This window comes from Alnus glutinosa, chromosome 3, assembly GCF_958979055.1.
Source record: "Alnus glutinosa chromosome 3, dhAlnGlut1.1, whole genome shotgun sequence".
Lineage (NCBI taxonomy): Eukaryota > Viridiplantae > Streptophyta > Magnoliopsida > Fagales > Betulaceae > Alnus > Alnus glutinosa.
Window position 1 is genome coordinate 2,122,006 of NC_084888.1, and position 25,565 is coordinate 2,147,570.

Sequence of the window (25,565 nt, forward strand, 5' to 3'; positions counted from 1 at the left end):
AAAATCCCAAAACATCGATCACACTTTCAGAATTAAAAACATCCAAATCCACAAAAAGCATGCACACAATTGCATACACAGACAGAGAGAAAGTGCAAATGACTCACGCAGCTGCTAGCGTCACATGGACGCCTTGAAGTTCGATTCTGAAGGCAGGGACGAACCAGTTCGAGAACCGGACGCTCAAGCTGTCGATGGTGACGTCTTTGAAGGAAAAACGACCCGTCTCGTCGATGAACTCGTTCAGAACCCAAGTGTTCAAGCGCAGGTTCTTCGCTGACGCGTGAGAATTTATAAACCCTAACTTGACCTCCAGCTCCGGCTCTTCTCGCATCCATGGCTGCAACAGAGACGCTACTCTCCGTCGAATTACGTTGTCCAAGAACATCTTTCCGATAAAAGTCTAATTGAAGTTCAGGAAATTAATAGTGTCGTGTATGGTCAATCGGTCATGATTTCGCTCGAAGCATTCTTGGGAAACAAAGAGAAAATATTTAGCCCTGACTTTCTGGATCAACAATCCTTGCCAAAAATGTGGGCACGTCGGCAGGAAATTGACTGAGAGGAAGATATATAGTCGCCGAGTATCCGAGACTGTTGAATGAACAGATAACAGCGGCTTCGTAATTCTATATACCATTTTTATTTCAAAATTGTCCCATAATGCCAATTCTTAATTTTTATTTTTATTTTGGTATATCACCAAAAAAAAAAAATGGCAATGCTCTAAGGCTAACAGAGAGATAAAATTAACCACAAAATTTCTCAATAAAAGAAAAATACCCCTATAAATTATGGGGAAAAAAAAAAATCAAGAGTAACTCTGCCACCCCTCCATCAATTTTTATATTTTGTTAGCTATTTGGGGGTGGCGAACCACCCCATGGCCTTGTGGGTGGTTCGGCCACCCTCATTTGGCCAAAAGTCAGTTACCCCTAGTTTTTTTTCTGTTTTTTTCTTTCTTTCTTTTTTTCCTTCTTCTTTTCATTTTTCTTATTAAGGGTATTCTTGTCATTAAGGGAACATTGACAATTTATTTGAAGTTTTAGAGGACATTATCAATTAGGTGGTAGGTTGAAGAGGGTATGTAAACTTTTTTCTTTTTTTTAACAAAAACTTATATAATAGTTAGTTTGGACTGTCGTGTCAGTATTATGTGTTAGTTTATTGACAACATTTTGTTAACAAAATTACTACCATATCAATGTACTGATGTAACAGTGACGTCATAAATATTCAGAGTTTTACAGAATAATCAGAGTTTAATTCTCTAACTTGAAAATAGACTTATTATGGCAATGTCAGTGTCACAATCATTAATAAGACAATTTTCGGAGTCTAGGAATATTCTGCACAGTTTACAACTCAGCAAAGTCGGTTCCTACGCCAAGAGGAAACGTCCGAACGTCCATCAGTGTTCGAGCAGCATCCGAACAACTCAGTAGACACCGACCCCAGTGAAGACAGCATGCAACCTTTCGGACACTAGAGTAACATAATCCAGGCGCATAGACTAAAGATTAATGAAGAAACACGCGAGATCGCGTGAAAATAATTCAGTTACTGCTTGCCGTCCGGACACCCACTGTCTTGGTTCGGACGCCGCCCAGAAAACTCTGAATCAGTATTGTATTAAGTCTTCTAAAATTTATATATAGAGGTTTTTAGGCATGAATTTTTTAGAGAATTCAGTACTGAATTATTGTATGCTAAGAGAGAATGTTTAGGCAGAAATTGTTAGATTTGCTAGCTCTCTTAGAGTTTTTGTGTTGTGTGATTTGTTCAGTTGAACTATAGTTTATGGAGGACCCATAAGCTAAAGGAATCCATTAAAAACTTCTTCAGATAGGAGGTCTGGTTGAGAAGTGTTCACGTATAGGTATGTGTCAGAGTTAGAGGTACAACTGCTGCATCGGGTTATGTGAGTACTACTGCCTTATAACTAGCTTTGTCTTCTAAATAGTAGATTTATTGGGTTTGGCTGCCTCAAAGTAGCTTTTCTCTTAATAAAAGTTTCCACTTCATCATAACAAAATATTTGTCTCTTTTAAATTTCGCATTTAATATTTTGTTGCACAATTGATCACACACACGTTAATTAAGAGTCATTATTTTTCATTACGAAATAAAAATATAATTTATAGCATTACTCTTAAAAATTTATACAAATAATTATTTTAATTTAATATTGAAAAATAAATTAAAAAATGATTGTCCAAAGTGACAATTATGAACCACTTTACACAATAAAATAATGGACATGAGCTTGTAGAATATCTAACTTTATTGAATTTGATTATAAATCGTAGTGGCAAAATGTGACTCGGATACAAAAGCATAACTAAATAAAAATTTAGACAAATTGACGTTGATAACCACATTTAGAACTCAAGTATAAGAGGTTGGTTAGAAAAGGCAAAAAATAAAAAAATAAATAAAAGAAAAAAAAGGAGGAGGAAAGAAAGAAAGAAAAGGGTTCGAATATTGAATGACATTGAAATTATTTATAAATTACAGTCTCACATAATAATAAAACTTAATAACTAGACAATATATTCATAATCCACCCACTTAATATAAAAATTTAACTCCATGTATCACAATTGTATTATCAAGAGTTAATCTTACTAAATGCTGCAGGAAGCTTCCAGTAGTCTTGCACTTTTAATGTCTACTTGAACTTTCACTTCCCTTTCTTTAGTTTCACTACATTAAAAAAACACACAGGAGTTAGTTTTTTTGTTAAAGGAAATTTTCTAAATATTATCCTGTACTCAACATCCCCATCTCTCTCTCTCTCTCTATTATCCTTTTCCTTAGTTTTACTCCATCAAAAAAGCTCTCTCTCTCTCTCTCTATTGTCCTTTTCCTTAGTTTCACTCCATAAAAAAAGCACACAGGAGCAAGCCCGTTTAATAACCTCCTTTCCCTTCTCTCTCCTTATGAAATTTTTTTTTTGTTGTCGATTAAAAGTAAAAAGTGATTAATGTAATATAAAGTATAAATAATTTATATAGAAAAGTGAAGAAAAAAAATTATTGGTGTGATATAAAAAGTGAAAAAGGTTAATAATGTTTTGAAGTTTATGTTTTTTTTTAGAGGTGAAAATAAGAGAAGGGGAGGGGAAGGGAGTTATTAAACGGCCGTTTCTTGTCAAAGGAATTTTCTAATCTTATCCTCTACTCAGCATTCAACCCCCCCCCCCCCCCCCCCCCCCCCCCCCAAGCTACAATGGGAGGATCTTTGTTACTGTATAGCTGAAGATTAAAAAGAGGAATAGTCAATATGAATGCTTGTGAAAAAATGGGTTGATTCGTAGTGGTAAACATAAGTATCGAACACCAAATCACCTGTAATTTTTTGTGTTCTTTTATATCTTTTGTTTTCGCCTTTATTATTCTACTTTAGACTTCAACATCCCCATGAGAACATCAATATAATTTAAGGTTGTGTAAAAAGAATAACTGCAGTCTAAGTTGTTATAATTCAGTTGATAATTATTGGGTTTTTTCTATTTTGATTGTAGCTGATTCTGCAGTTTGATTGTATCTAGTTGGAACACTTGTATCTAGTTTGACTAGAGAGTTTGTACTTATGAGTTTGGTTTATAAATATTTTATGAAAAAATATAATTTAGCTCCTGAAACTATCAAGATTTGCATTCTAGCCCCCCAAATTACCAAAACTTTTGAAAAATGTTCATTTTGGCGAAATATCCCTACAATACCCTTGCCATGTGTCATTCTTCAATTAAAAAATTCTATAAAAAATCAAAATAAATAAATAAACTGAAATTTTATTTCTTTTTTCTTTTTATTTTTTAAATATGGGTGTTTGAGGTGGCGTTATTTCCCAACAGCAATCCAATCTTCTTGACACCCCTCCGGTCACCGTCCGTTTGCAACGTCGTGATGACCGATTTTATAGCTCGACTCGGAAAGTTCTAATTCGCAATCATCAGTTTGCTGATCTCGGTCGAGCTCAAGCTCGCTCCGCTCTATAAAATATTCTCCACCAGAGAGAAAAGCTTATGATCCTTAAGCCCCAGGTAGCTATTGGACAACGTTTTGAATGCCAAAAAATTACAAATAGGAAAATGGATATTAACATCAACGAACAAGCTCATGGTTGCTAATTTATCCTTCACAAACCGATTGAGGTATTCCACAACAATGATAGACTCACTCGTCGTTTGTAACAAAACAAAATTCAGATTATAATCATTCATAATCTTCGAAAGATCAATATCATAGACATCGAAGGATAAGAAATTAGCCATGTTCGAGTTCGTAGAGGCGGGGACGAGTTCGTCGAGTTACAGGCGTGCATCATGCCCAACAACAATGCTGAAAAAAAGCACCGTGTCCTCCGGTCAATTGCAATTAAAAAAATAATAATTATTAATTTTTGAATTTTTTTGAATTTTAAAAAATGACATATAACAGGGGTTTTATGGAGATATTTTGTCAAAATTGACATTTTTCAAAAGTTTTAATAGTTTGGGAGGCCAAAATGCAAGCCTTAATAGTTTGGGAGGCCATCCGGATAAATGGTAGTAGTTTAGAAGGCTAAATTGTATTTTTTCCAAGATTTTAATTCATAAAAAAAAATAAAAATAAAATAAAATAAATTATTATTTAGTTATGAAATAGACCTTACTCAATTTTGAAAGTCCAACGAAGTATCAAATCTTTTATTTTCTTTTCTTTTTGTCTTTTATTTTCTTTTTTTTGTTTTTATTCTATACCTCTACTTTTCTAAGTGTGTAACTAGATCAATATATAACAAAGAGTACCCAATCCATATTTTATATTTTGCACCTTCTCTCATTTATTTAGATTTTTTTTTTTTAAAAAAGAAAAGAAAATAAAAGTTCTTCCAATTATGTTTTTAGTTTGTTCACTCAAGCTATTAATAATTCTGCATAATCCATGATTTTTAAACAAAATTGAAGGACAAATTTCAAAATCAGAGGCTATGCCCTCCTTGACCCCCCTGGTTCCGTCACGGGCCAATCTTTGCATGTGTTTGTAAGGCATAGCTTTAAGTTAATTATTAATTACGTAACTACTGTAATTGAGTTAGTATTTATTAGTCTCAAATAAACTATTTTTACCTTTCCAGTGGGTAAGTGTTACCATGATAACGTCCCGATAGAGTAGTTACAGTTGGTTGCCCCCTGCGCCCTTTTGATTTTTTGTTTTAAAAATAAAAATAAAAAAACTAATTATACCTTTTATTCCATAAAGAGCTCTCTATAGCACTCTCCGACGCGCCTTCAGCTTGCATTTCGAGTGATCTGTACTTGTTTTTATTTATTTATTTTTGTCTGTTTTCTTCTGCAACTATTACGAATTTATTTTGTTAGAAATATTAAACCAATTATCATAGTTATCAAAATCACCTAAAGTTAGGGGTGGGCATCAGTTCGGTAAGTGGTTAAGTTGGTTAATTCGATCAGTTAATCAACTTTTGTCTGAATGCAGTCGGTGAATTTATTTCGGTTAAGCGGTTAATAAGCGGTCGGTTTAAGTTGGTTAAGCGGTTAATAGGCGGTCGGTTAAGTCGGTAATGCAGTTAATAAGCGGCCGGTTAAGTCAGTAAAGCGGTTAATAAGTGGTCGGTTAAATCGGTTAATATGGGTAATGAAACGACGTTGTTTTAATTTTTTTAAAGGAAAAAAATAGGATCAAACGTTTCGTTTTTACTAAAACGACATCGTTTCGTTTTATGTCGGTTCGGTTAGTCAGTCGGAATAAAATGCGGTTCGGTTACCAAACCGGCTTTCGAAATAAAATTTTATACTGACTACCGAACCGAAAATTAGTCGGTAGGAGGTCGATGGCGGTTTAGTAAGCGATAGGCGGATAATTTGCTCACTCATATCTAAAGTAGCGTATGCATGAGACCAAGTTATCTTAACGAAAAAGAGAACGAACCGTACCTGAGAAACTTGTTCAGGGCAAACGATTTTGGTGCAAGTGATCACCCCATAGAAATTAGATAATGTATTTTTTATTTTTTTTTAAGTAACCCATCACCTTATAATCATCCATGGTTAGACTTGGATCCATAACTCTCTCTCACTTTAGAAACTAGTATATATTTTATGAGCATACATGTTAAATCACCGTTTATTCTAAAAATATAAATTTAATTATTTAATTAACAATTATTATTTTTTTTTTTTCACGTGTGAGCTCGAACTATCTTTAATAAATATATAATTAAAATAAAAGATGAATGACAAAGACAATGTTTAAATTCATGATCTTTGCTCTAATACCAAATTAAATAATCACTTATTTCAAGAGTTTGAAATACGTTCTGATTTAATATAACCATATGGTATCTCATTTTAAAAACTACGTATTAAAGAATAATCGAATTAGTAAAGTACAGGTTATTCCAAAATCTGAAGCGAATCTTAAACAACAAATTTAATCATAATATTCTAGTACAAAGTATAATCAACCTTGGGTCCTTGGTGTTTGTTTGATCTAGATCTTTAAAGGTGCTTTCAATCATATAGCATTATTGTGATTTTATCAAATTTTCAGTTTTAAATAATTTAATATTGTCTCATCACTTGGGAAATGAAACACCTTTTTGGGTTGTTGGGAGCTCGCCACATTTTTTTATTTATTTTTTTGACTTAGTGTGTAGGGTGTTGATGTGCCTCTATTAACTGTATTTGCCTTCGAACTTCTTCAGATTAATACATTTCTAGCTCCGATTATTTTGTTAAAAAAAAAAATCCATAACTCTCTCTCTCTCTCTCTCATTTTAGAAACTAGTATATATTTATGAGCATATTTGTTAAATCACAATTTATTATAAAAATATAAGTTTTTTAAAAAAAAATGTAAATTTAACTATTTAATTAACCGTTTGAATTTTTGTTCACATGTGAGCTCAAACTATCTTTAATAAATATTTAATTAAAATAGAAAATGAATGATAAAGACAATGTTTAAATTCATGACATATACTCTAATATATACAAAATTAAATAACCACTCATCCCAAAAGTTCAAGATACGTTATGATTTAATATAACCATATGATATCTCATTTTAGAAACCACGTATTAAAGAATAATCAAATTAGTAAAGTACAAGTTATTCTAAAATCTTAAGCGAATATAAAATGACAAATTTAATCATAATATTATAGTACAAAGTATTATCAACCTTAGGTCCTTGGTGTTTGTTTGATCTAGATCTTTAAATTGCTTTCGATTTATTGAATAATCAATCATATAACATTATTGTGATTTTATCAAATTTTCAGTTTTAATTAATAATTTTAATATTGTCTTATCACTTGGGAAATGAAACACTTTTTTGGGTTGTTGGGAGCTCGCCACAGTTTTTTATTCCTGTAACACTTCTTCTATTTGCTCAAGAAAAAAAAAAAAACAAACTCAACCTTATTATCAAATTTGTCGGATCTCAGAAGGTTAATGGAAAAATATATATATTGATAATTGGTTAAGTTTTGGCTTGTTACGTACCCAACTGGCTCCTAAAGATCCTCTTTGCCACATTTATACGGGAGACAATTGGTTAACTTTAGTACATAAGACCAGGTCAAAAGGCCAAAATTTCCTTAATATCTTTATTTTCCTAGCTCGTTCTTCAAACGCTCTTGTCTGTAACCGCACATGTCCGGTGCCTCCGTTTGAGGAACCGGACATTGTAATCATTTTACTGCTTTCACTCCCAGTTGCACATCAACGTGGCGTGACGTGATTAGGCAGTCCACAACCGGAAAGTTGCCTGTAAGAAAACGACTAGACAAGGAAAAACCTCAACCTCAAGGACCGCCCAACCGACCAACGGAAATTTCCCGGCAAAAATAACGAAATTGCTCGCTGTGGGTAACGTATCAATCTCAAAAAGAAATTAAAGCACTTTAAGATCCACGCCTCGCTCTTAACTGTTCTCTAGTCTTTAAGCTTTCGGCTTCCTTAAAACCTGGTTTTCCTCTTTACTCCTTGTATTAGATACGTATTATACAAAACTCCCTTTTTTCTTGTTCTTGGGGTTGTTCTTTTTCCTTGGATTATATAAGATGCATAGAATGAGAAGCACGTCAAGAGGTCGCCGTATATTCTCGGAAGACAGCAGCAGCAGCAAGCGAGGACAAAGGTTTGACAGGCTGAAGAACAGTGATCCTGACGATCCTCGTGATGAGGACGATCATGATCAACCTATGGGGGCGAATCCAGCTAACTACGACGTGACCGACCCTCTAATGGTCTTGGACGACGGTTGTCAGTACGAGCCGTCGACGTCCACGTCACCTTTCGCCAAGTCCCCATGGTCGCGCCACATGAATCCTCTTCCTCCTTCGACGTCGTCCGATGCCCTACCAAACGCGCTCATGGGCTCGCTGGTCCGCGAAGAAGGGCATATATACTCACTGGCGGCCTCTGGGGACTTGCTGTATACCGGGTCTGACAGCAAAAACGTTCGGGTTTGGAAGAACCAGCAAGAGTTCTCGGGTTTCAAATCGAATAGCGGGTTGGTTAAAGCGATAGTCATTGGAGGGGAGAGGGTCTTTACGGGTCATCAGGACGGGAAGATCAGAGTTTGGAAGGTGTCTTCGAGGAATAGGAGTGTTCACAAGCGTGTAGAGACGCTACCGACTTTGAGGGATTATCTCAAGAGCTCGATGAAGCCCAAGAACTACGTGGAAGTGAGGCGCCACCGTAGCGTGCTGTGGATCAAGCACTGCGATGCCATCTCATGCCTTAGCTTGAGCGAAGATGGATCTTACCTTTATTCGGCTTCTTGGGACAAAACCTTTAAAGTGTGGCGGATATCCGACTCCAAGTGCTTGGAATCAATCAATGCTCACGAAGATGCTGTGAATTCATTGGTTGCGGGTTTTGGTGGCTTGGTATTCACTGGCTCGGCTGATGGTACCGTCAAGGTTTGGCGGAGAGAGTTACAAGGGAAAGGAACGAAACATTTCTTCTCGCAAACGTTGTTAAAGCAAGAGTGCGCGGTGACAACATTGGCTGTGAACCCTGAGGCCACCTTCGTCTACTCTGGCTCATCGGACGGGCTTGTTAACTTCTGGGAGCTCGAGAAGGCTCTCTCGCACGGCGGCGCTTTGAGAGGCCATAAACTGGCAGTGCTATGCTTAGCCACCGCTGGGAACCTAGTGTTCAGCGGATCCGCCGACACGGGAATATGCGTGTGGAAGAGAACGTCGGAGGGGGAGCACACATGCTTGTCGGTGTTGACGGGCCACACTGGGCCTGTGAAGTGCTTGGCAGTGGAAAAGGATCATCACGAATCCACGAGCGCCGAGCCGCGATGGATTCTGTATAGTGGCAGTTTGGACAAGTCTGTGAAGATGTGGAAGGTCTCGGAACAAACGCCGACGATGTCACACAATCAAGTCGACCAGAAAGATATGCCGACGACTCTGAACTCGAGTACTCCAGCCTCCTCCTCTGGTCGAACGTTGGCCGAGCTCAAAAAGATATTAGATGAATGATGTCATTGTGTGTACGTGTGTGAATTTGATCGATGTCACTCGCTTTTCATATTTAAAACTACCTAGCTACCATCAAATAGCTTGTTTGCGCATGGTCAATTTGATTGCATAACGTACCTTAATTGGGTTGTAAGTTTCATTTTTTGGTCAAATAATGTGAGAGTACAGGGAGTGTGGTTTGTGAAGAGAGTAATGTTTAATCTACGTACGTACGTACGTCTCTTTTACAAATTGCTGGCACGGGTTAATTGGTAATTCATGAAGTCACGCAGCTTAATCAACACAAATTATATGCTGATGATTGAGTGCTGGCCGGTATTAACAAGTTGTAAAAGAATTATAAATTTAACATTATTCTTGTGAATATTATTAGTGTACGTATTTCTCACTATAAAGTGAACGTTGATTGGATGCATTTTTGCTTGTGGTAATTAGGTTCAGTCGACGAAGTATGAATGGATATCAAATTGGATAACTCATCCATCGAAATCAAATTAAAGATACCAGTTATTCTGAAAAATGTGAAAAATGGCTAATTATTGTATTTTTTTTTTTTTTGATGAATTAAATCTTTTATAGAACCAACACAGTCAAAACAACACTCCGGTTAAAACTGGAACAACGTACAATCCAACCAAGGATCAAACACCTACCCTCGGACAACTGCATCAATTAAGAGCAGCAAGTCGATCTAAACAACAAACAAATACTTCCATCTATACACAAGAGCTAAGTGCTTATCTAGACACTTGAAATGACCTTTAGCCAAAATCCTAGCTCGAACTTTCTACTTGGTACGAGCCACTATATCCTCTTCCGTTCGAGGAGTATTATCAAGCAAAAGGTCATTTGTTTGCCTCCAAATTAAGGTGATACACAATAGTTCTAAAACAAAGTCTACCCAAGCAAGATTTTAGGCTCTTTCTATGTAACACGTACGGTAAAACCCCAAACCTCAATACTGTCCCAATCTATCGGCATATCAACAAAAGAACAAGCAGCCATAGTTGCTGTCCAAATTCTCCGACTAAAACTACAACGGAAGAAGATATGCTCCCTACTTTAATTTCCTGCCAACCATGACAGAAATTATTGTATTAAATTAATTCACATACTACTCCCTTCTTTATGCAATTTCGTTTTTGGCTTTTTCCTTGTGTATTTTTTTTTTTTTTTCCCCTGATGAGCCCTAGTATACGTTTGTTTGCCCGAAATGGAGGGTGCATGGGGAATATATATATAGGAATATTTTTGTTACTCCATATGATATTTAGAAGAATTATCAAAAAGAAGGTCCTCGAAAGCTGCCTTTGAGAAATTGATAAGTGATCACTGATTAGTTTTTTTTTTTTTATAAGTGATCACTGATTAGTTTAGTTACCTTATCTTTAGTACTTTTTTTTTTTCCTTATCTTTTCTACGCAAATAGAACAACAAAAACAAAACAAATTACAAAGACTTCTCGATCTGCACGCATGCAAGCTTTCCGTTCTAAAATATATGGAAAATGCTAGATTTACTACATAGGTACAACATAGGCACAACACCCCCTCACATGAGGGTGGGGTCCAATGTGTGGGGCCCACTCTCATGTGAGGGAGTGTTGTGCCCATGTTATGTCCATTTTGCGCAACAATCATTTTTCAAAATATATACGGTGGTTGGACTTTCAATGTTAATTTTGGTGATCGCAGCTAGCTAGAATGGCTATAAGATGGTGATAGTGTACGTGTATAATCTATTTTATGATGGGGCAGTTTTCCAAAATCCTCACGTCATAGTTGCACGTATATCGAGCTAGGGCTGAGCATGGGGGGCGGGGATGCACGGGCGGGGATCTCCACGGGTATGGAACACTTCAAATTTTTACAAGAGGGCTGGATTTAAAGGATGCTATACAAGTTTGGGTCTTACCATAGTTTGGGCATTTCCTTCCAATGCAGCAGCAATCGTTACCTGGGAGCTAGCTATGAAACTTTTAGGTATCAAGCATGACTGAGGACGCTCAGGACGGTGTTTTGTTCTTCAATTTACCAAATGCTTTAAATTTTCTCTTCCCATTCCCTATAGCACATTCACTCGTTGCTGCTTGGCAAGATTTCATCCAGAAAGTTATTGGCATGGTTTGAAGACGTTGCTGTAGGGTGGTTGCAAGATTGACTTCATAGAGTGGTTGAAGATGTTGCTGCATGTGATTCTGTGAAGAAAAAGAGAAAGAAGAAGGGCTACGGCACTAGGAACAATCTGGAAGAAAAAATAAAAAGATAATATACGAGGGGGATGGGGGAGGGGGGTGGGCGGCACTCTAGGTTAACAAATTAAGGTTTTTTTTTTTTTTTTTTTTTTTAATTTGGGTGGGGATCCGAGGGAAAAAAATAAAATAAACCCGCACCCCACCTCACCCCGCACGGGTTGGTTAAAATCCAACCCGTACCCGTAAAAAAAAAAACCTAAAAATCGCGTTTTTAGGGGCGGGGCAGGTCTGTTGGTTTTTGCTCACCCCTAATCGTAGCTAACTCTATGCCATGCATAATTCGCGATCACAAAGTCACAATCAATTTGATTCCATATTTCATAAATTGTGGTTTGATCCCATACTTAATATGGTAACATATTCTCATACTAAATAATAAAAACTCCAGGTATAACTCTTCTTAAAAATTGACTTAAAGGAAAAATGTGTCCAATATAATTAACGGATAATTGAACCGTTGGTCCCTATGGTATGCCATAATTATTTTTCACTCCCTATGGTTTAAAAAGTTAATGGGAGGTCCCTGTGCTATGCAATAATTACGTTTTACTCCCTGGGTCGATTTTTTGTCCACCATTTTGACGGAATCTGTTAGCTCTATACGTCAGCGCCACGTGTCGCCAATAAGATGGTGACACGTGTCCATCTTAATAAAAAAAATATAAATTTATTAAAAAATAAATAAAAATACTTATCTTTTATTTTTTATTTTTTTAAAAAAAGAAAAACGGGAAGCATGGGGTGGCCTGGCCGCCCCCAGCCACCCCTTGCTGCTTTTTTTTTTATTTTTTTTTTTATTTTTTTTATTTTTAATTTTAATTTTTTTTTTAAATATAAGTTTATTTATTTATTTTTTAAAAAATTTATATTTTTTATTAAGATGGACACAGGTTGCCATCTTATTGGCGACACGTGGCGCTGACGTGACATTTGACGGAATCTGTTAAAAAATTTAACAGAATTTGACGCTAGGGATCGATTTGTAATTATTGTTTACCACATGGACTTTCCATGAACTTTTTAAACCATAGGAAGTAAAAAATAATTATGGCATACCATAGGAACCAACGGTGCAATTATTCCTATAATTAATATTGTTAATATTGCACTTAACCCATGCCGGTGAGATGGTTAGGATCGTAACTCCTATATACTTAATTAAGTTTAGTTGATTAAATTTGGTCCACCCAGTTAATAAACATTTTTAGGCCTAGAAGGTTTTTCTCTTGGATCATGAAAGAGTGGAAATATATTATTTGTATAATTTTCTATATATAGTTTTGTGCATAAAATAGATTATACTATTATAGGATTCATATAACCAGTCTAGCTTATTTGAAAAATTTCAGTGCATATAATGAATTAAATTTGTACTCCTTGACACACAAAAGAAAAGAAAGAAAAAAGAATACTACTGATTAGTAACTCAACTCACCCAGTTTGAAATTCCTAAAATTAATCTGCTTTAATTTTATTTAGATTTAGGTTGTGCATATAAAAGAGCTGGACGAGCCTAATATTAGGGAGGCTCATGCATTGATATCTCTCACCATATTATATAAACTTGTGAATTAATTAGGAGCATTTTGAACCATAAGCTCAAGGCTCCTTGTATTAATAACCAACAGGCATGACAACACATTATAGTGAGTAGAAGTACAAATGCACGCTACCCACTAAGCCATAAATTAAAATCTGATTTGGGTACTGCCTACGAATAAACAAATATTATAACATCAGGCATTTGAGCCATTCTTTACATTTAAGCACAATTCCTAACGATGATAAGATTAATTTGGGCAAAACAAGCCCTAAAACAGATCAATAATATCTGAAAACCCATAGACAGACTTAAAGAAGATAAAAACAATACAATGAGCACTACAACAAATAAATACACAACAGAAACATCAAACAAGCCATTGCCTGAAAATCTTTGCCGTTGCCAGCACGTGAACAACACACGCCATACACAAACATCACCCCAGTGATAGTTGACCGTCGGAAACCATTCCCACCACCGGCCAAAACCAATAACAGAAACCCGTGACCCACATGCGTAGAAACAAAGAAGGAGAACCTTGACGTGTGCAGGTCACGCGTCGATCACCGAAGACCCACATGGCTGTGGCTAAAGGCGGTAGGATTGGAGAGCAATGACGAACTCCACTGAGAGGCGCGTGTCCCAAAAAGCCCGGCGGATGAGCATGGATCTAGCGACGAAAACGAAGAAGACAATGACGTACGACCATAAAATTTCTCCCCAAACGATCTTCTTTTACTTGCTATTTCTGCCCAAAAAAAAGAAAAGAAAAGCACAACCAAAACACAAAGCAAAAACACTCTCTACTGGTTCTACAAATTAGAGATGACAACCGCTCTATTACCCTAAAAGTTATAAGACAAAACACCCTTAAATTTAATCATAAGGAAAACAAAAGGCTTTCTCAAAGATCACAAAAAATATCATGGGAAGAAGAGACGCGTGAAACCTCCCTCCCCACGCCACAAAGACTCTCTAGAAATTATATGGAGTTTCTCTCTCTAAAAAAATTGAAGGCAATTAGGAGCTTCTTGATTTCTGATAATTTATACATAACAGCTATGATCGCTATGTCCATTTCTGGTGCAAGGGACCTGTCACTGTAAAATCTTCGACGATCCCAATTACAAAAAGAATCTTGATTCCTGACCTACCACACAAGCGACACTTATAGCGCCATGAGAAACCCGTGGAATCGGATTCCAATCTCCACACAGAAAAGTCAGAAACTTGTTGAACTCAGCACTCAGCAGCCAGCCAGACACAGGTGACAGGACCAAGGTAATAAAATACGTACGTGGTCCTAGCCCACAAAAATCCGATGCGGACCCCACGCCCCCTCCAGGCCCACATTACTCATCTCATCTTCTTCTCTATTTTTCTGGACCCCATCCCCCTTATTATCACCCACCAAAAAAAAAAGAAAAAAAAAAAAGAAGAAAAAACCACGAAACCCATCACCCTTTATCACCTTTTGTCCAACCAAAGGGGAAAACAAAAAAAGAAGAAGTGAAAATTAAACCCAAGAGGATCTATTGACTCGAGTACATCCGCAGGATATCACACTAAATTTTCTTCTTTAACACGCCAATAATGATCCTCGTGATCGTCACATGTAATGATCACTTACAGAAATTGTGAAATTTAGAGAATACAACAATATGGAAACCTCAAACGAAGGTGTGCCACATCGTTGGCGTTTGTGACGAGTCTGCTATAAAAGGCAGTAGTCGTCAGATAAAAAAGGCGACTTCCATTTTCTTGCAGACACATCTGAATATCTGATCGTCACCTTGACACGAGATAAATTGTTTTAACATGAAGTATTTATTTTAAATAAACAGTCAAGCACACGGTAATGTAATACAAATAAAAGAGAATTTCTTCTTTTTTTTTCACAACATGCAACTATGGTCAGACCATCTATTGAGTATTGACCATAAGGTGGCTCGACCCGATCGTTGGGATGGTTGAACCGTTTCTTTAAGCCAAATCGAAAATTTGAGGGGAAAAAAAAAAAAGGTCTAGCACCTTATTCATGCAATAATTTTCTAAATATAAATATTTAAGTTTTCTCCAACCCATCTCATATTATATATGGTACACGGTGCGACAAATTGTCTTATGCGCACGAGAAAGAGGATTTATAAATGTTTCGGGCTAGTCGGGCGACACTCCAAACGCCCTGCTCGTTTGAAAAAAAAGAAAAAAAAAAAAGAGGAAAACAAAAAAGTACGAGATTCCCACTCCAAAACAGAACAGGGTTCTTCTTTGCTGTCCTTTTCCTTCTCCAACCTATACTCACACTTTCCCAAATACAAACACACGCATTTTCCTCCTTCCCAAATTGAACACCCCACCACTTGCCCGGCCCCCGGATTTGGATTTCCCAGGGATTTGTCTTCTCCTCCCGATTCGTTCTCTCTTCCTCCACTCCACCAGGTATGCGAAATCAAACTCAAACCCTTTCGCCAAATTCCCTCACAATTCTCACTTCTCTTCGCTTCCAAGCAAACTCTAATTCCACACTCTTTCAACCGTTCACGCTTAGCCTGCTTTCATTTCTTTCTTTCTTTCTCTATACACAATAACCAGAAACTAGTCTATTTGAGGAACTCTTTGTTTCGCTTTTCAGTTTTGAGCTGAAGATAGTTAGGCTCAGAGCTTACGCTTCAGTTGATTGTAGTTTATTATTAGGGATTGGAATTTAAGGTCGGTGTTGAAATTAGGGTTTTAATTTAGTTTAGGAACAATGTCTCCGCATCAAACACCGGACGCCGATGATGGTGCCGAGTACTCGTTTGCCGTGGAATACAGTGGCCCACCGGTGAGTTACGATCTCCCCCGTGCCGTTCCGATCAACGTTGAACGGATTCCGGTGGCCACGGTGGTCGGACAGGTCTCCTTGTCCGATAAACTGTCCTTGCCGGTTGTGCAACCGCTGTTAGCTCTCGATCCTCGGAGCAAAAAGTTCTCCAAAGAGCTAAAAACGTTGGGTCCTGAGTCTAATACAACGGTTTCTCCGACTTCGGTGATTGCGTTCGAACGGAGTAATGAGAGCGGTCGTGATTGCAAAGAGGTAGAGTTTGTTTCTGAAGCAACTGTGTCTCCGACTTCTGTGATTGCCTTTGAGGAGAGAGAGGTGGGCAATCATGGGTGTGTTATGTCGGGTGAGCTGAGTAGCTCATTTTCGAATGGGCATTATGGGTCCGGTGAATTGTCCGATGTGGCTAACAGCTCCAGGGCATTGGGGTTGTCATCTATTAGTCATGAGCGTTCCCAAGAGTTACTAGGGGGAGGTGGGAGCTCAAGCACGATAGAGTTTTCCGATAGTTTCGATAAGTCGCTAGGGAGCTCGATGGCGTTGAGGGTTTCAAATGGTGGGAAGGAGAGTTTAGACTCTAATAACGACTTGAATCAAGCGGATTGGGCGTCGAATGAGTCAGTATTGAGTGTGGATTACCCGTCATCTCGGGTTTCTTCTATTAAGGCAGTGGATTGCAATAATGATTCGACTTATGATGTTAGACGGCAGCCTGTTGTAACTTTTCGTGATGTTGAGTCTGATGATGCTTTTGATGAGGAATATACTCAGGATGATCCTGAGATTATACCTGCAAAGAGAGTGCCCCTAACGAAAGGGAAGAAGGGATCGTGTTACCGATGCTTGAAGGGAAACAGGTTCACTGAAAAGGAGGTTTGCGTTGTTTGTGATGCAAAGTATTGTAGTAATTGTGTGCTTAGAGCTATGGGATCCATGCCCGAAGGTAGGAAATGTGTTACTTGCATTGGGTTCCCAATTGATGAGTCAAAACGAGGGAATTTGGGGAAGTGCTCTCGGATGCTTAAGCGTCTGCTTAATGACTTGGAGGTTCAACAGATAATGAGGGCTGAGAAGTTGTGTGAAGTAAATCAGCTACCACCAGAGTATGTTTGTGTGAACGGGAAACCTCTTTCTCACGAGGAGCTGGTTACATTGCAGGCTTGCCCAAACCCACCAAAGAAGGTCAAACCAGGGAACTATTGGTATGACAAAGTATCTGGTCTTTGGGGAAAGGTGTGTGTGGTATCCTTACACATATTTTCTGTAACTTAAGTTTCTTGCATTGTTATGGAATGTGATCTTTCTATTTGAATTTAACAGGAAGGACAGAAGCCTTCAAAGATTATTAGTCCCCACCTGAATGTCGGGGGTCCCATTAAGCCAGATGCTAGCAATGGAAACACTCAAGTTTTTATAAATGGTCGGGAGATTACTAAAGTTGAGCTTCGGATGTTACAGGTTGGAGTTTCTAGACATTCAGAAATCTTGTCGGAGCTGATTGACATACAGGGATATTTAAGATCATTTTGTTGAATGTTGCAGTTGGCAGGTGTTCAGTGTGCTGGTAACCCACACTTTTGGGTGAATGACGATGGGTCATACCAGGAAGAGGGACAGAAGAACACAAGAGGGTATGTTTGGGGCAAGGTATGGTTTGTGTGTGACTATGTGTTTCTGCCCTGTACGTGTTCTTTATCCAATTTACATTTCCTTGAAAACCCAAATTTTTATGTTACTTTTCAGGCTGGAACAAAACTTGTTTGTGCTCTCTTGTCACTGCCTGTTCCTTCTAAAGTTTCAAATTCTTGCGGAGAACAAGTAAGCAATCTGGTTAACAGAACTGTCCCTGACTACCTTGAGCAGAGAACACTTCAGAAGCTTCTCTTAGTTGGATACAATGGATCTGGGGCGAGTACTATATTTAAGCAGGTGATATGTTAGTGGTGTAATTAATTCCCTGAACCTATGATGGTTACTACTTTATTTATGGGAAAATGATCAACTCTGACAGTATAAATGCCATATAGGGCAGGCATTTGTATCCCCTGCTGTTGGAAGACATCCAATTGTTTAAGAAATAGATCTAAGTTTATCAAAGTAATCCAATTTTATCACATAGAATGGATATGAAGGATATTTTAGTGAGGGGTCTAAACATTTGAGAGTAATGCCGTTATATTTTCATTGTTGTTGTTGTTGTTGTTTCTGGATTTGATGTTATAATCAGATTTAGTTAGTGGATCCTATGGTAATCATACTAAATTTTGGGAAACTTTTGGCTTTTGCTTAAAGTTAGCTTGTAATTATATACCGGTAAAGCATAGCTTGCAAGTTGTTAGATTATCATTCTTGAATATGTATTCTAAAATTTTGAAGAACTTGGCTTCAAAGTAAAGGTTTTCGTAATTTATGTAGAAGTTTAGAATTGCACTTATTAGATACATTCAATTTGAAGAGTTCTGGAATTTGGAATTTTAGTGATTTCCAATTTGGCACTTTGATGCTTTATCCATTTTGGATGCATATGCTTGTTTCCTGATATGCCTCCACTGTGGTATAGCCCGATGGCATTCATCTTTATTAATAATGTACATACCTAAACATCTTCTGCTCCCTCTCTCTCTCTCTCTCTCTCTCAAGTAATAACACGTTGGTGGTTTGATGTTCATATCATTAGGAGTGTGAATCAAAAGGAGTCACTTTTGTTTGGATTGTCCCAAGGCTAGAAATGAAGAGGTTTATGATAGATAGACTAGCAACATAGACCTTAACTTTGCACTTTACGAACTTTAATCCTGAAAATGATGAACAGAAGATATAGCATTATATAAAGCTAAGTAATCGAAAAGGATTCATTTTATTGAACCCAAACATTTGGGATTTAAGATCCGACTCCCCTTTCTTTAATTCTATAAAGGAATTAATGATGGCATAGGTTGCCAATGTGCTGTAGCTTAAAGGGCACCTCCTCCCCCATAAGAACAGATGGAGGGTGAGGTTGTGGATTACAGGCCCATTGAGTGCATGTGGGACTTTTAACAGAAAAATGCTGCCAAAAGTCTTGTTCTAATTCATCATGATTTTTTTCTAAAAGCTTATATTTGGTTTTTATATGCATGTTTCAGGCCAAGATTCTTTATAAAGACATCCCTTTTTCTGACGAAGAGCTGGAAAATATTAAGTTGAAGATCCAGAGCAATGTATATGGCTATCTTGGAATACTCCTCGAGGGTCGTGAGCGTTTTGAAGAAGACAGTCTCGATGAGTTGAAGAAAAAACATTCTTCTAGTATAATTGACCCCTCAGGTATGAGTTCAAATAAATTCTCACTTTCCCTTCATGCCTTTGGTTTGTGCATGCATATATCATGGATATTACATGGTTTCTCCATTTGTGGGGTTAAGGACTTATAATGATGGTAAGTTTCTCTACTCCAAGTATTTTTCCTTCTTTCTTCCTTTTTCCCCATTTGTTAAAGATTTAGCTTTAAATGGAACAAGTTCTTCAAAATAGAAATCGATCTGGTACATATTGATCTCTTAGTAGATCTTCAGATTTAGAGGATGCTTCCTTATATTAGCATTCTCTTTCTTTATATAATACTTTGAACTTCATACAAGTTAAACATTTGACATTGAGCAGTAGCTTTTGTTTGGATCTATGACTCTTGTATTAGTTGTACCCTAAAGCGAAAAAATATATATCGTTCTTCATATTCTAATTGCTTTTTTACTTATCATATATTTAAAAAGTCTGGTTGCTGGTGTGGTAAGTGGGTTTATGGAAAAAGCATCAAGTTTTAATTTTAATTAACAACTAATGGTGTATGATTTTATCTTTCATTTTTGTTTAGTACTAAATTATATGTACCAGTACGGAGGACATTGATGATTGTTTATATGAGAACTTAAATGAACAATTTAGGATTGGGTGCATCTATGCTGCTTGACATCATGATTCGTACGTAAATATCTAAAAAGCTTGTTGGAATAAAACATGGGAGTGTTGATTTCAATATAAGGACTGAATTTGTTTATTCCGTAGTCAAGTTGGTTTAAGAAGTATATTAACTGGAAGACGGTCACTGATCTGCAAACGTGGGAGAAAATTAGATTCAGCGACCATATAAACTTCGATACATTGATTGTATAATGTACATGTTTGAAAGTTGTTTCTGGTTTACAACAGGGAACACTGATAACAATGATGGCCGAACTATTTATTCCATTGGCCCAAGGCTGAAAGCTTTCTCCGATTGGCTTCTCAAAACTATGGTGTCAGGCAATTTGGAAGCTATCTTTCCAGCCGCTACTCGTGAATATGCACCGTTGGTCGAGGAGTTATGGAATGATTCAGCCATTCAGGCCACATACATTCGGAGAAGTGAATTAGAAATGCTACCAACTATTGCTAGTTATTTCTTAGAGCGGGTAAGATGGTGCTGCATATTCCTCTGCTGGGCGAAATTTGTTAACTCATGAAAACTTTTGGTTAACAATTATGCTTCTCAGTCATAACTTGCTTTACAATTAAATATGGGAAGGTCTGTGGGTGAACTTTTGCTACTAGTTAAAGCGGATATCAGTTAGTAGAGAGTAGTTTACACTACACTTCATATAAGCATTAGCTTGAAAATCAGGTAATTGAAGGTTCACAAGATGTTTTCTAGAGTATATAACCTGTTTCTGAGCTAACTGGGATGAGACGATTGTTGCTTAAGTTCAGCTCATCTAGCAATATGGACTATCAAGTACTTTGTCCTGAGGCTAATTGAGCTTCTAATGTTTGAAGCTTAAATTGATATTAGTTACCCTATTATGAGCCTTCTGCCTAGCTGTCCAGCAATCTCAGTCAGGATCATACTTGAACTGATGCATTGTTCTTTGAGCAAAGTTGTCTTGTGTTCTTGTTTTCATGAAAACTATGAAAAGCTAATGGAATTTATTGTTGATGGTTTGCATATTATTTTGTCCATTTAGGCCGTTAATATATTGAGAACAGACTATGAGCCGTCAAATTTGGATATCCTATATGCTGAGGGTGTTACTTCATCGAATGGGCTTGCTTGTGTAGACTTCTCATTTTCCCAGTCAGCACCTGATGATGACATTGATGCTGCTGATCAGCAAGATTCTTTGCTTAGGTAGGTGGCAATGTTCATTGCATATTGGTTGCATGTTTGTGGGTAGAATGCCTTAGTTCTTTGGTGCCTCGATGTTGGGAAACTGTGAGAATGACTGCTCCCCATTAATTTGAGTGCATATCACTACATTATTAGATATCATTTAACCATGCAGTGCATATATAATATTTGATCCTTTCAAACTCATTCTGTTGTATGCAGTTTAAGGAAATTCTGGCCTTTCAATGCCCTAAGCAATGATAAAATTAACTGGTGTATATTAATCATTAATTATGAACTAGTCTTTGTTCTATTAGATAGTATCAACTCAGCAGATCATCCTACTCTGGGTTCTTTAATTTGACCCATTGACTATTTGTTAGCCTACGCCTCAATGTCTATTTTCAGTTGGTGCTATTCACAGGTGCACGTGTAAAATGATATATATTATCAACTACATGATCCCTTTAACTTCTACATAGAACAAAGGGGCAAAGATATGCCTTTTTACATTCAATCTTTTCTCTCCATGAATATTACGTTTAGTTTATTTTCCCCCAAAATGATAATTATTGTTACGTCATCACTACATAGAGAGACCTCTACATAGAGAGACCTATTACTATGGCCATCTTGCTTTGGCACGTTAATAATGTTGGAAAAAAACCACTTCCGCGTGCCCTGAATTCTGTGTTATGTTGCTTAGGTTGCTCTTAATTTCAAACAAAATTTGAATTGGTGACTACTTTTCATTCCTTAACATTAATTGTGGTCGGTTCTCAGGTACCAGCTAATTAGAGTACATTCAAGAGGCTTAGGAGAAAACTGCAAGTGGTTAGAGATGTTTGAAGATGTTGGAATGGTCATCTTCTGTGTTGCCCTTAGTGATTATGACCAGTTTTCCATTGATGAGAATGGTTATATCGCTAACAAGATGATGCAGAGCAGAAAATTGTTTGAAAATATTGTGACTCATCCAACATTTGAACAGATGGACTTCCTTTTGATACTAAACAAATTTGATCTATTTGAGGAAAAGATAGAACGAGTACCATTGACCGAGTGTGACTGGTTTGATGATTTTCATCCAGTGATCAGCCGGCATCGCTCCAACAGCAACAGCAACAGCAACAATATCAATAATAGCCCCTCGTTGGGCCAGTTGGCATTCCACTACATTGCAGTGAAGTTCAAGAGACTTTATTATTCTCTCACTGGGCAGAAGTTGTATGTTTCTCTGGTGAAGGGGTTGGAGCCTGATAGTGTTGATACATCTCTTAAATATGCAAGAGAGATTCTGAAGTGGGACGACGAGAGAGCCAATTTTAGCGTAAGTGAGTATTCGATTTACAGCACCGAGGCCAGCTCCTTCTCCCCTTGATGTCCAGATCAGAGTAGGCTTGTAAATGTGTTCTCCTTCCTGTATGACATTTTTCTTGCCAGTGTACATATAATGGCAAGTAAATGGACAAGAGAAGTTTGCTTCCTTGCGCGAGCTATTGCTGCTTCCGTAGATTCGCTTGACCATTTTGGTACTGAGAATCTGAATCTCTTGCAGCAACAGTGCACATGTAGCTCATTGCTACACAAATTGCATGAAATGTTCGATTTATCATGTCATTAGGTGAAGCAATCATTTGATGTGTTTTTGTATGATGGATATGTAGCGGTGCCATCTTTGAACATGATTTGAAATATTCATTTGTAATAGAGAAGATGAAATGCGACAGGTATATGTAGCATTGTAGCAAACCCTATATGTGATCTTTTCTATAATATTATCATCTTTTATAGAAGCAATATTTCTTTTTTGGGAAAATTCCCAAAAAAAAAAAAACCTTACAAGCTAATAAAAGTAATTAGGAACGTATCCCTAATTTTCCCGTAAGAAATTACATTATTAGAAAGGAAGGATACTCTTAAATTTTCTCCAAAGAGATTACATTGTTTAATTGAAACTATTTTATTCTTGCCAATCCGAACCGGTTGATAACAATATTAAAGCATACGTAGCAAGACTTGATTCAACTAAAGAAAGAGGCCAGAATCAAGACGTGGAGTGATGAGAACTTCAAGTGGGGATGCCTTCAAGTTTGTCAAACCAACACTCTCACTTAGATCCACATCTTCATTCGTTGGCTTAGCAACGTTGAAACCCTGTAAGAAGCTAGCGAGCGCCAAATTCACCATATTAAGAGCCATTGAGATCCCAGCGCAAGATCGCCTTCCTGAGCCAAAAGGAATGAGCTCAAAACTCTGACCCCTCAACTCTACGTCCTTATGGCTGGTAAAAAATCTCTCAGGCTTGAAATCGTCAGGGTTGGGCCACACACGCTCGTCTCGGTGAACCTTCCACACATTCACCATTATGCGTGTGTTGGCCGGAATGTGATACCCACCTGAGAGGGTGCAATCTTCCAGTAGAGAACGTATTACTATTGGACTAGGTGGGTATAGGCGCAGTGTTTCCTTCACGATGGCTTGGAGATACACTAAATTTTTTATGTCGGACTCGTCGACACGTCTATCCCTGCCAACGACTTTGTCCAGCTCCTCGTAAGCCTTTTTCAGTGTGTCGCTATGATTGAGTAGTAAAGACAGAGCCCATGTAAGAGTTATCATGGTCGTGTCACTTCCTCCTAAAACTAGATTCTGCCAAAAATAAAAAATGAAAAAAGTAAAGAAAAAATAGCTCATCAATACACAAAATAGCAGGACAAAAAGTGTTCAACTTAAGAACTCACCAAGCTATAAAAGAAAAAAAGAAAGAAAAAATAAAAAAATCTTACCAAGCAAGTGGCCTTGGTTATGGTGTCGGCATCATAACTTGAAATCTTGGCATCCTTGATGGTGTTGAGCATGACGTCCATAAAATCTTGCCCTTCTTCTTTCTTCCCCTCCGTCAACCTCTTCTGTTTATGCTCCTCCAGCCACCCTCCAAGCAGAGAATCCACTTCTTTCGCAGCTCGCTTCATCCTTTTCTCATACCCATTCATATCTAACCAACCCATAAAAGGAAGTGCATCAGACAACACAAACGCCCCAAACAGATCAAATATCTCCCTCACCACTTTTTGAGCGCGAAGTGCCGATTCTTCATCGACATCGGCATTAGTTCCAAAGTATCGCTTTCCTCCCACCATTCTTATAGCAATATTAAGCGTCAAGTTCCCAAACCATTGCTTCATATCCACAACAGCTCCACTTTCTGGGCTGCCTTTGCCAACCCACAATTTGTAAAGTTCTTTCATCATACTTTCCAACTCCGAAGCTGGTTTGTGCTTGAGCTGGTCAAGCCGATGATTCGACAAGAGCTCAATTGTAGCTATCTTGCGCACCTCACGCCAGTATGACCCGTAAGGAGAAACGCCAAACATAGCATAGTCATAGCCCAACAACTTTGAGGCAGCCATGTTTGGTCTGGTTGATAAGACCTTATCATGGACAGTGAAACACTCCTTGGCCATTTCCCAACTACTCAAGACCAGAGCTCTATGTGAACCCAGCCACAAAGTAAAGACTGGTCCGTACTTGTCAGCCATGGCGCCCAGTGTTTTGTGGGTCAGTTGCCGGCTACCCAGGAGGTGCATATGGCCGATAATAGGCAAAGCGCCACCAGCTTGAGGCGCATTGCAGGCCTTTTTCTTATTTGTAGTTCGCCTCTTGAAAAACGAGGCACAGACAAGCAGCGCAAGGAGGGTCAATAGGAATTGGAGAAGAGGCACCATTGGAGCTGACAGAGGCAGTAGCGCGCAGGATGGGATTTGAGTGATTTGTGGAGTGGAGATCCTCTTAGACCTTCATATATATATAGTTTTTCTCATGGTTGTCCTTTCTTTGGAACGTACGTAAATATTATCTCATTATTGTTGAGAAATGTTAGAAAAACAATGCACAGCGGAATCAAACATGCGCAAACAGAATGTGATGGGAGTTATTCCACAGGCCGGGAGCACCCACCATTATTAAATGCTACAAGAAAAATACATGCATGCAAGTGGATTGACCGTTTACTGGATTAGTTTGATCTGAAAATTAAACGCCAAACTCTTTCGGACTATTATTCAAACTCTTTCGGGCTATTATTCAATTATTAATGTACTATTCAATTATTAATGCTCCGTTTATTTCAGCGTAAAATAATTTTTAAAAAATAATTTCGGCATTTTACGTTGTTTGATAAGGGCGAAAATAATGGTCAACGAAAATCATTTTCGGTTTGACCATAAAAGTTTCTTTAATTTTCGTAAAAATTGTTTTAAAATCGTAAATCGTTTTTCGAAATTAAACTATTCGTCCTTACACGCAC

General features: G+C 37.6%; 4 protein-coding genes across 5 annotated transcripts in view; 2 read left to right on the plus strand and 2 right to left on the minus strand.

Annotated features, from left to right (window-relative positions):
• Positions 1-584, minus strand: part of LOC133863733 (uncharacterized) — a 53,151-nt gene extending 52,567 nt beyond the window's left edge. For both annotated transcript variants that reach the window (XM_062299805.1, XM_062299803.1), the window contains exon 1: positions 108-584. In XM_062299805.1, the coding sequence (XP_062155789.1) occupies positions 108-388 (281 nt within the window). In that variant the 5' untranslated portion in view covers positions 389-584. The remainder of the gene's footprint in view (positions 1-107) is intronic.
• Positions 585-7,972: 7,388 nt separating this feature from the next.
• LOC133864671 (protein JINGUBANG) lies at positions 7,973-9,613 on the plus strand. Its single transcript, XM_062301071.1, has one exon. The coding sequence runs from the start codon at positions 8,077-8,079 to the stop codon at positions 9,511-9,513; it is 1,437 nt and encodes a 478-aa protein (XP_062157055.1). The 5' UTR covers positions 7,973-8,076; the 3' UTR covers positions 9,514-9,613.
• Positions 9,614-15,541: 5,928 nt separating this feature from the next.
• On the plus strand, positions 15,542-23,052 carry LOC133864955 (extra-large guanine nucleotide-binding protein 1). The gene is made up of 8 exons (XM_062301408.1): positions 15,542-17,367; positions 17,455-17,592; positions 17,677-17,781; positions 17,878-18,063; positions 19,260-19,440; positions 20,323-20,564; positions 21,114-21,277; positions 22,040-23,052. Exons 1-8 carry the CDS (start codon positions 16,063-16,065, stop codon positions 22,635-22,637), a joined length of 2,919 nt encoding a protein of 972 aa, XP_062157392.1. The 5' UTR covers positions 15,542-16,062; the 3' UTR covers positions 22,638-23,052.
• Positions 23,053-23,195: 143 nt separating this feature from the next.
• Positions 23,196-25,121, minus strand: LOC133864956 (cytochrome P450 CYP82D47-like). Its single transcript, XM_062301409.1, has 2 exons — positions 24,046-25,121; positions 23,196-23,908 (listed from the first exon to the last, which is right to left on the minus strand). The coding sequence occupies exons 1-2, from the start codon at positions 24,982-24,984 to the stop codon at positions 23,285-23,287; spliced, it is 1,563 nt and encodes a 520-aa protein (XP_062157393.1). The 5' UTR covers positions 24,985-25,121; the 3' UTR covers positions 23,196-23,284.
• Between the last annotated feature and the right edge of the window lie 444 nt (positions 25,122-25,565).

What these genes read in the sequence shown, in the direction of transcription:
- LOC133864956 (XM_062301409.1), bottom strand. Translation starts at nt 24,984, where the DNA reads ATGGTGCCTCTTCTCCAATTCCTATTGACCCTCCTTGCGCTGCTTGTC. An exon ending in TAACCAAGGCCACTTGCTTG is followed by an intron (nt 23,909 to 24,045) that starts GTAAGATTTTTT and finishes TATTTTTGGCAG; the next exon opens with AATCTAGTTTTAGGAGGAAG.
- LOC133864955 (XM_062301408.1), top strand. Translation starts at nt 16,063, where the DNA reads ATGTCTCCGCATCAAACACCGGACGCCGATGATGGTGCCGAGTACTCG. An exon ending in TTGAGCTTCGGATGTTACAG is followed by an intron (nt 17,593 to 17,676) that starts GTTGGAGTTTCT and finishes TGAATGTTGCAG; the next exon opens with TTGGCAGGTGTTCAGTGTGC. An exon ending in GAGGGTATGTTTGGGGCAAG is followed by an intron (nt 17,782 to 17,877) that starts GTATGGTTTGTG and finishes GTTACTTTTCAG; the next exon opens with GCTGGAACAAAACTTGTTTG.
- LOC133864671 (XM_062301071.1), top strand. Translation starts at nt 8,077, where the DNA reads ATGCATAGAATGAGAAGCACGTCAAGAGGTCGCCGTATATTCTCGGAA.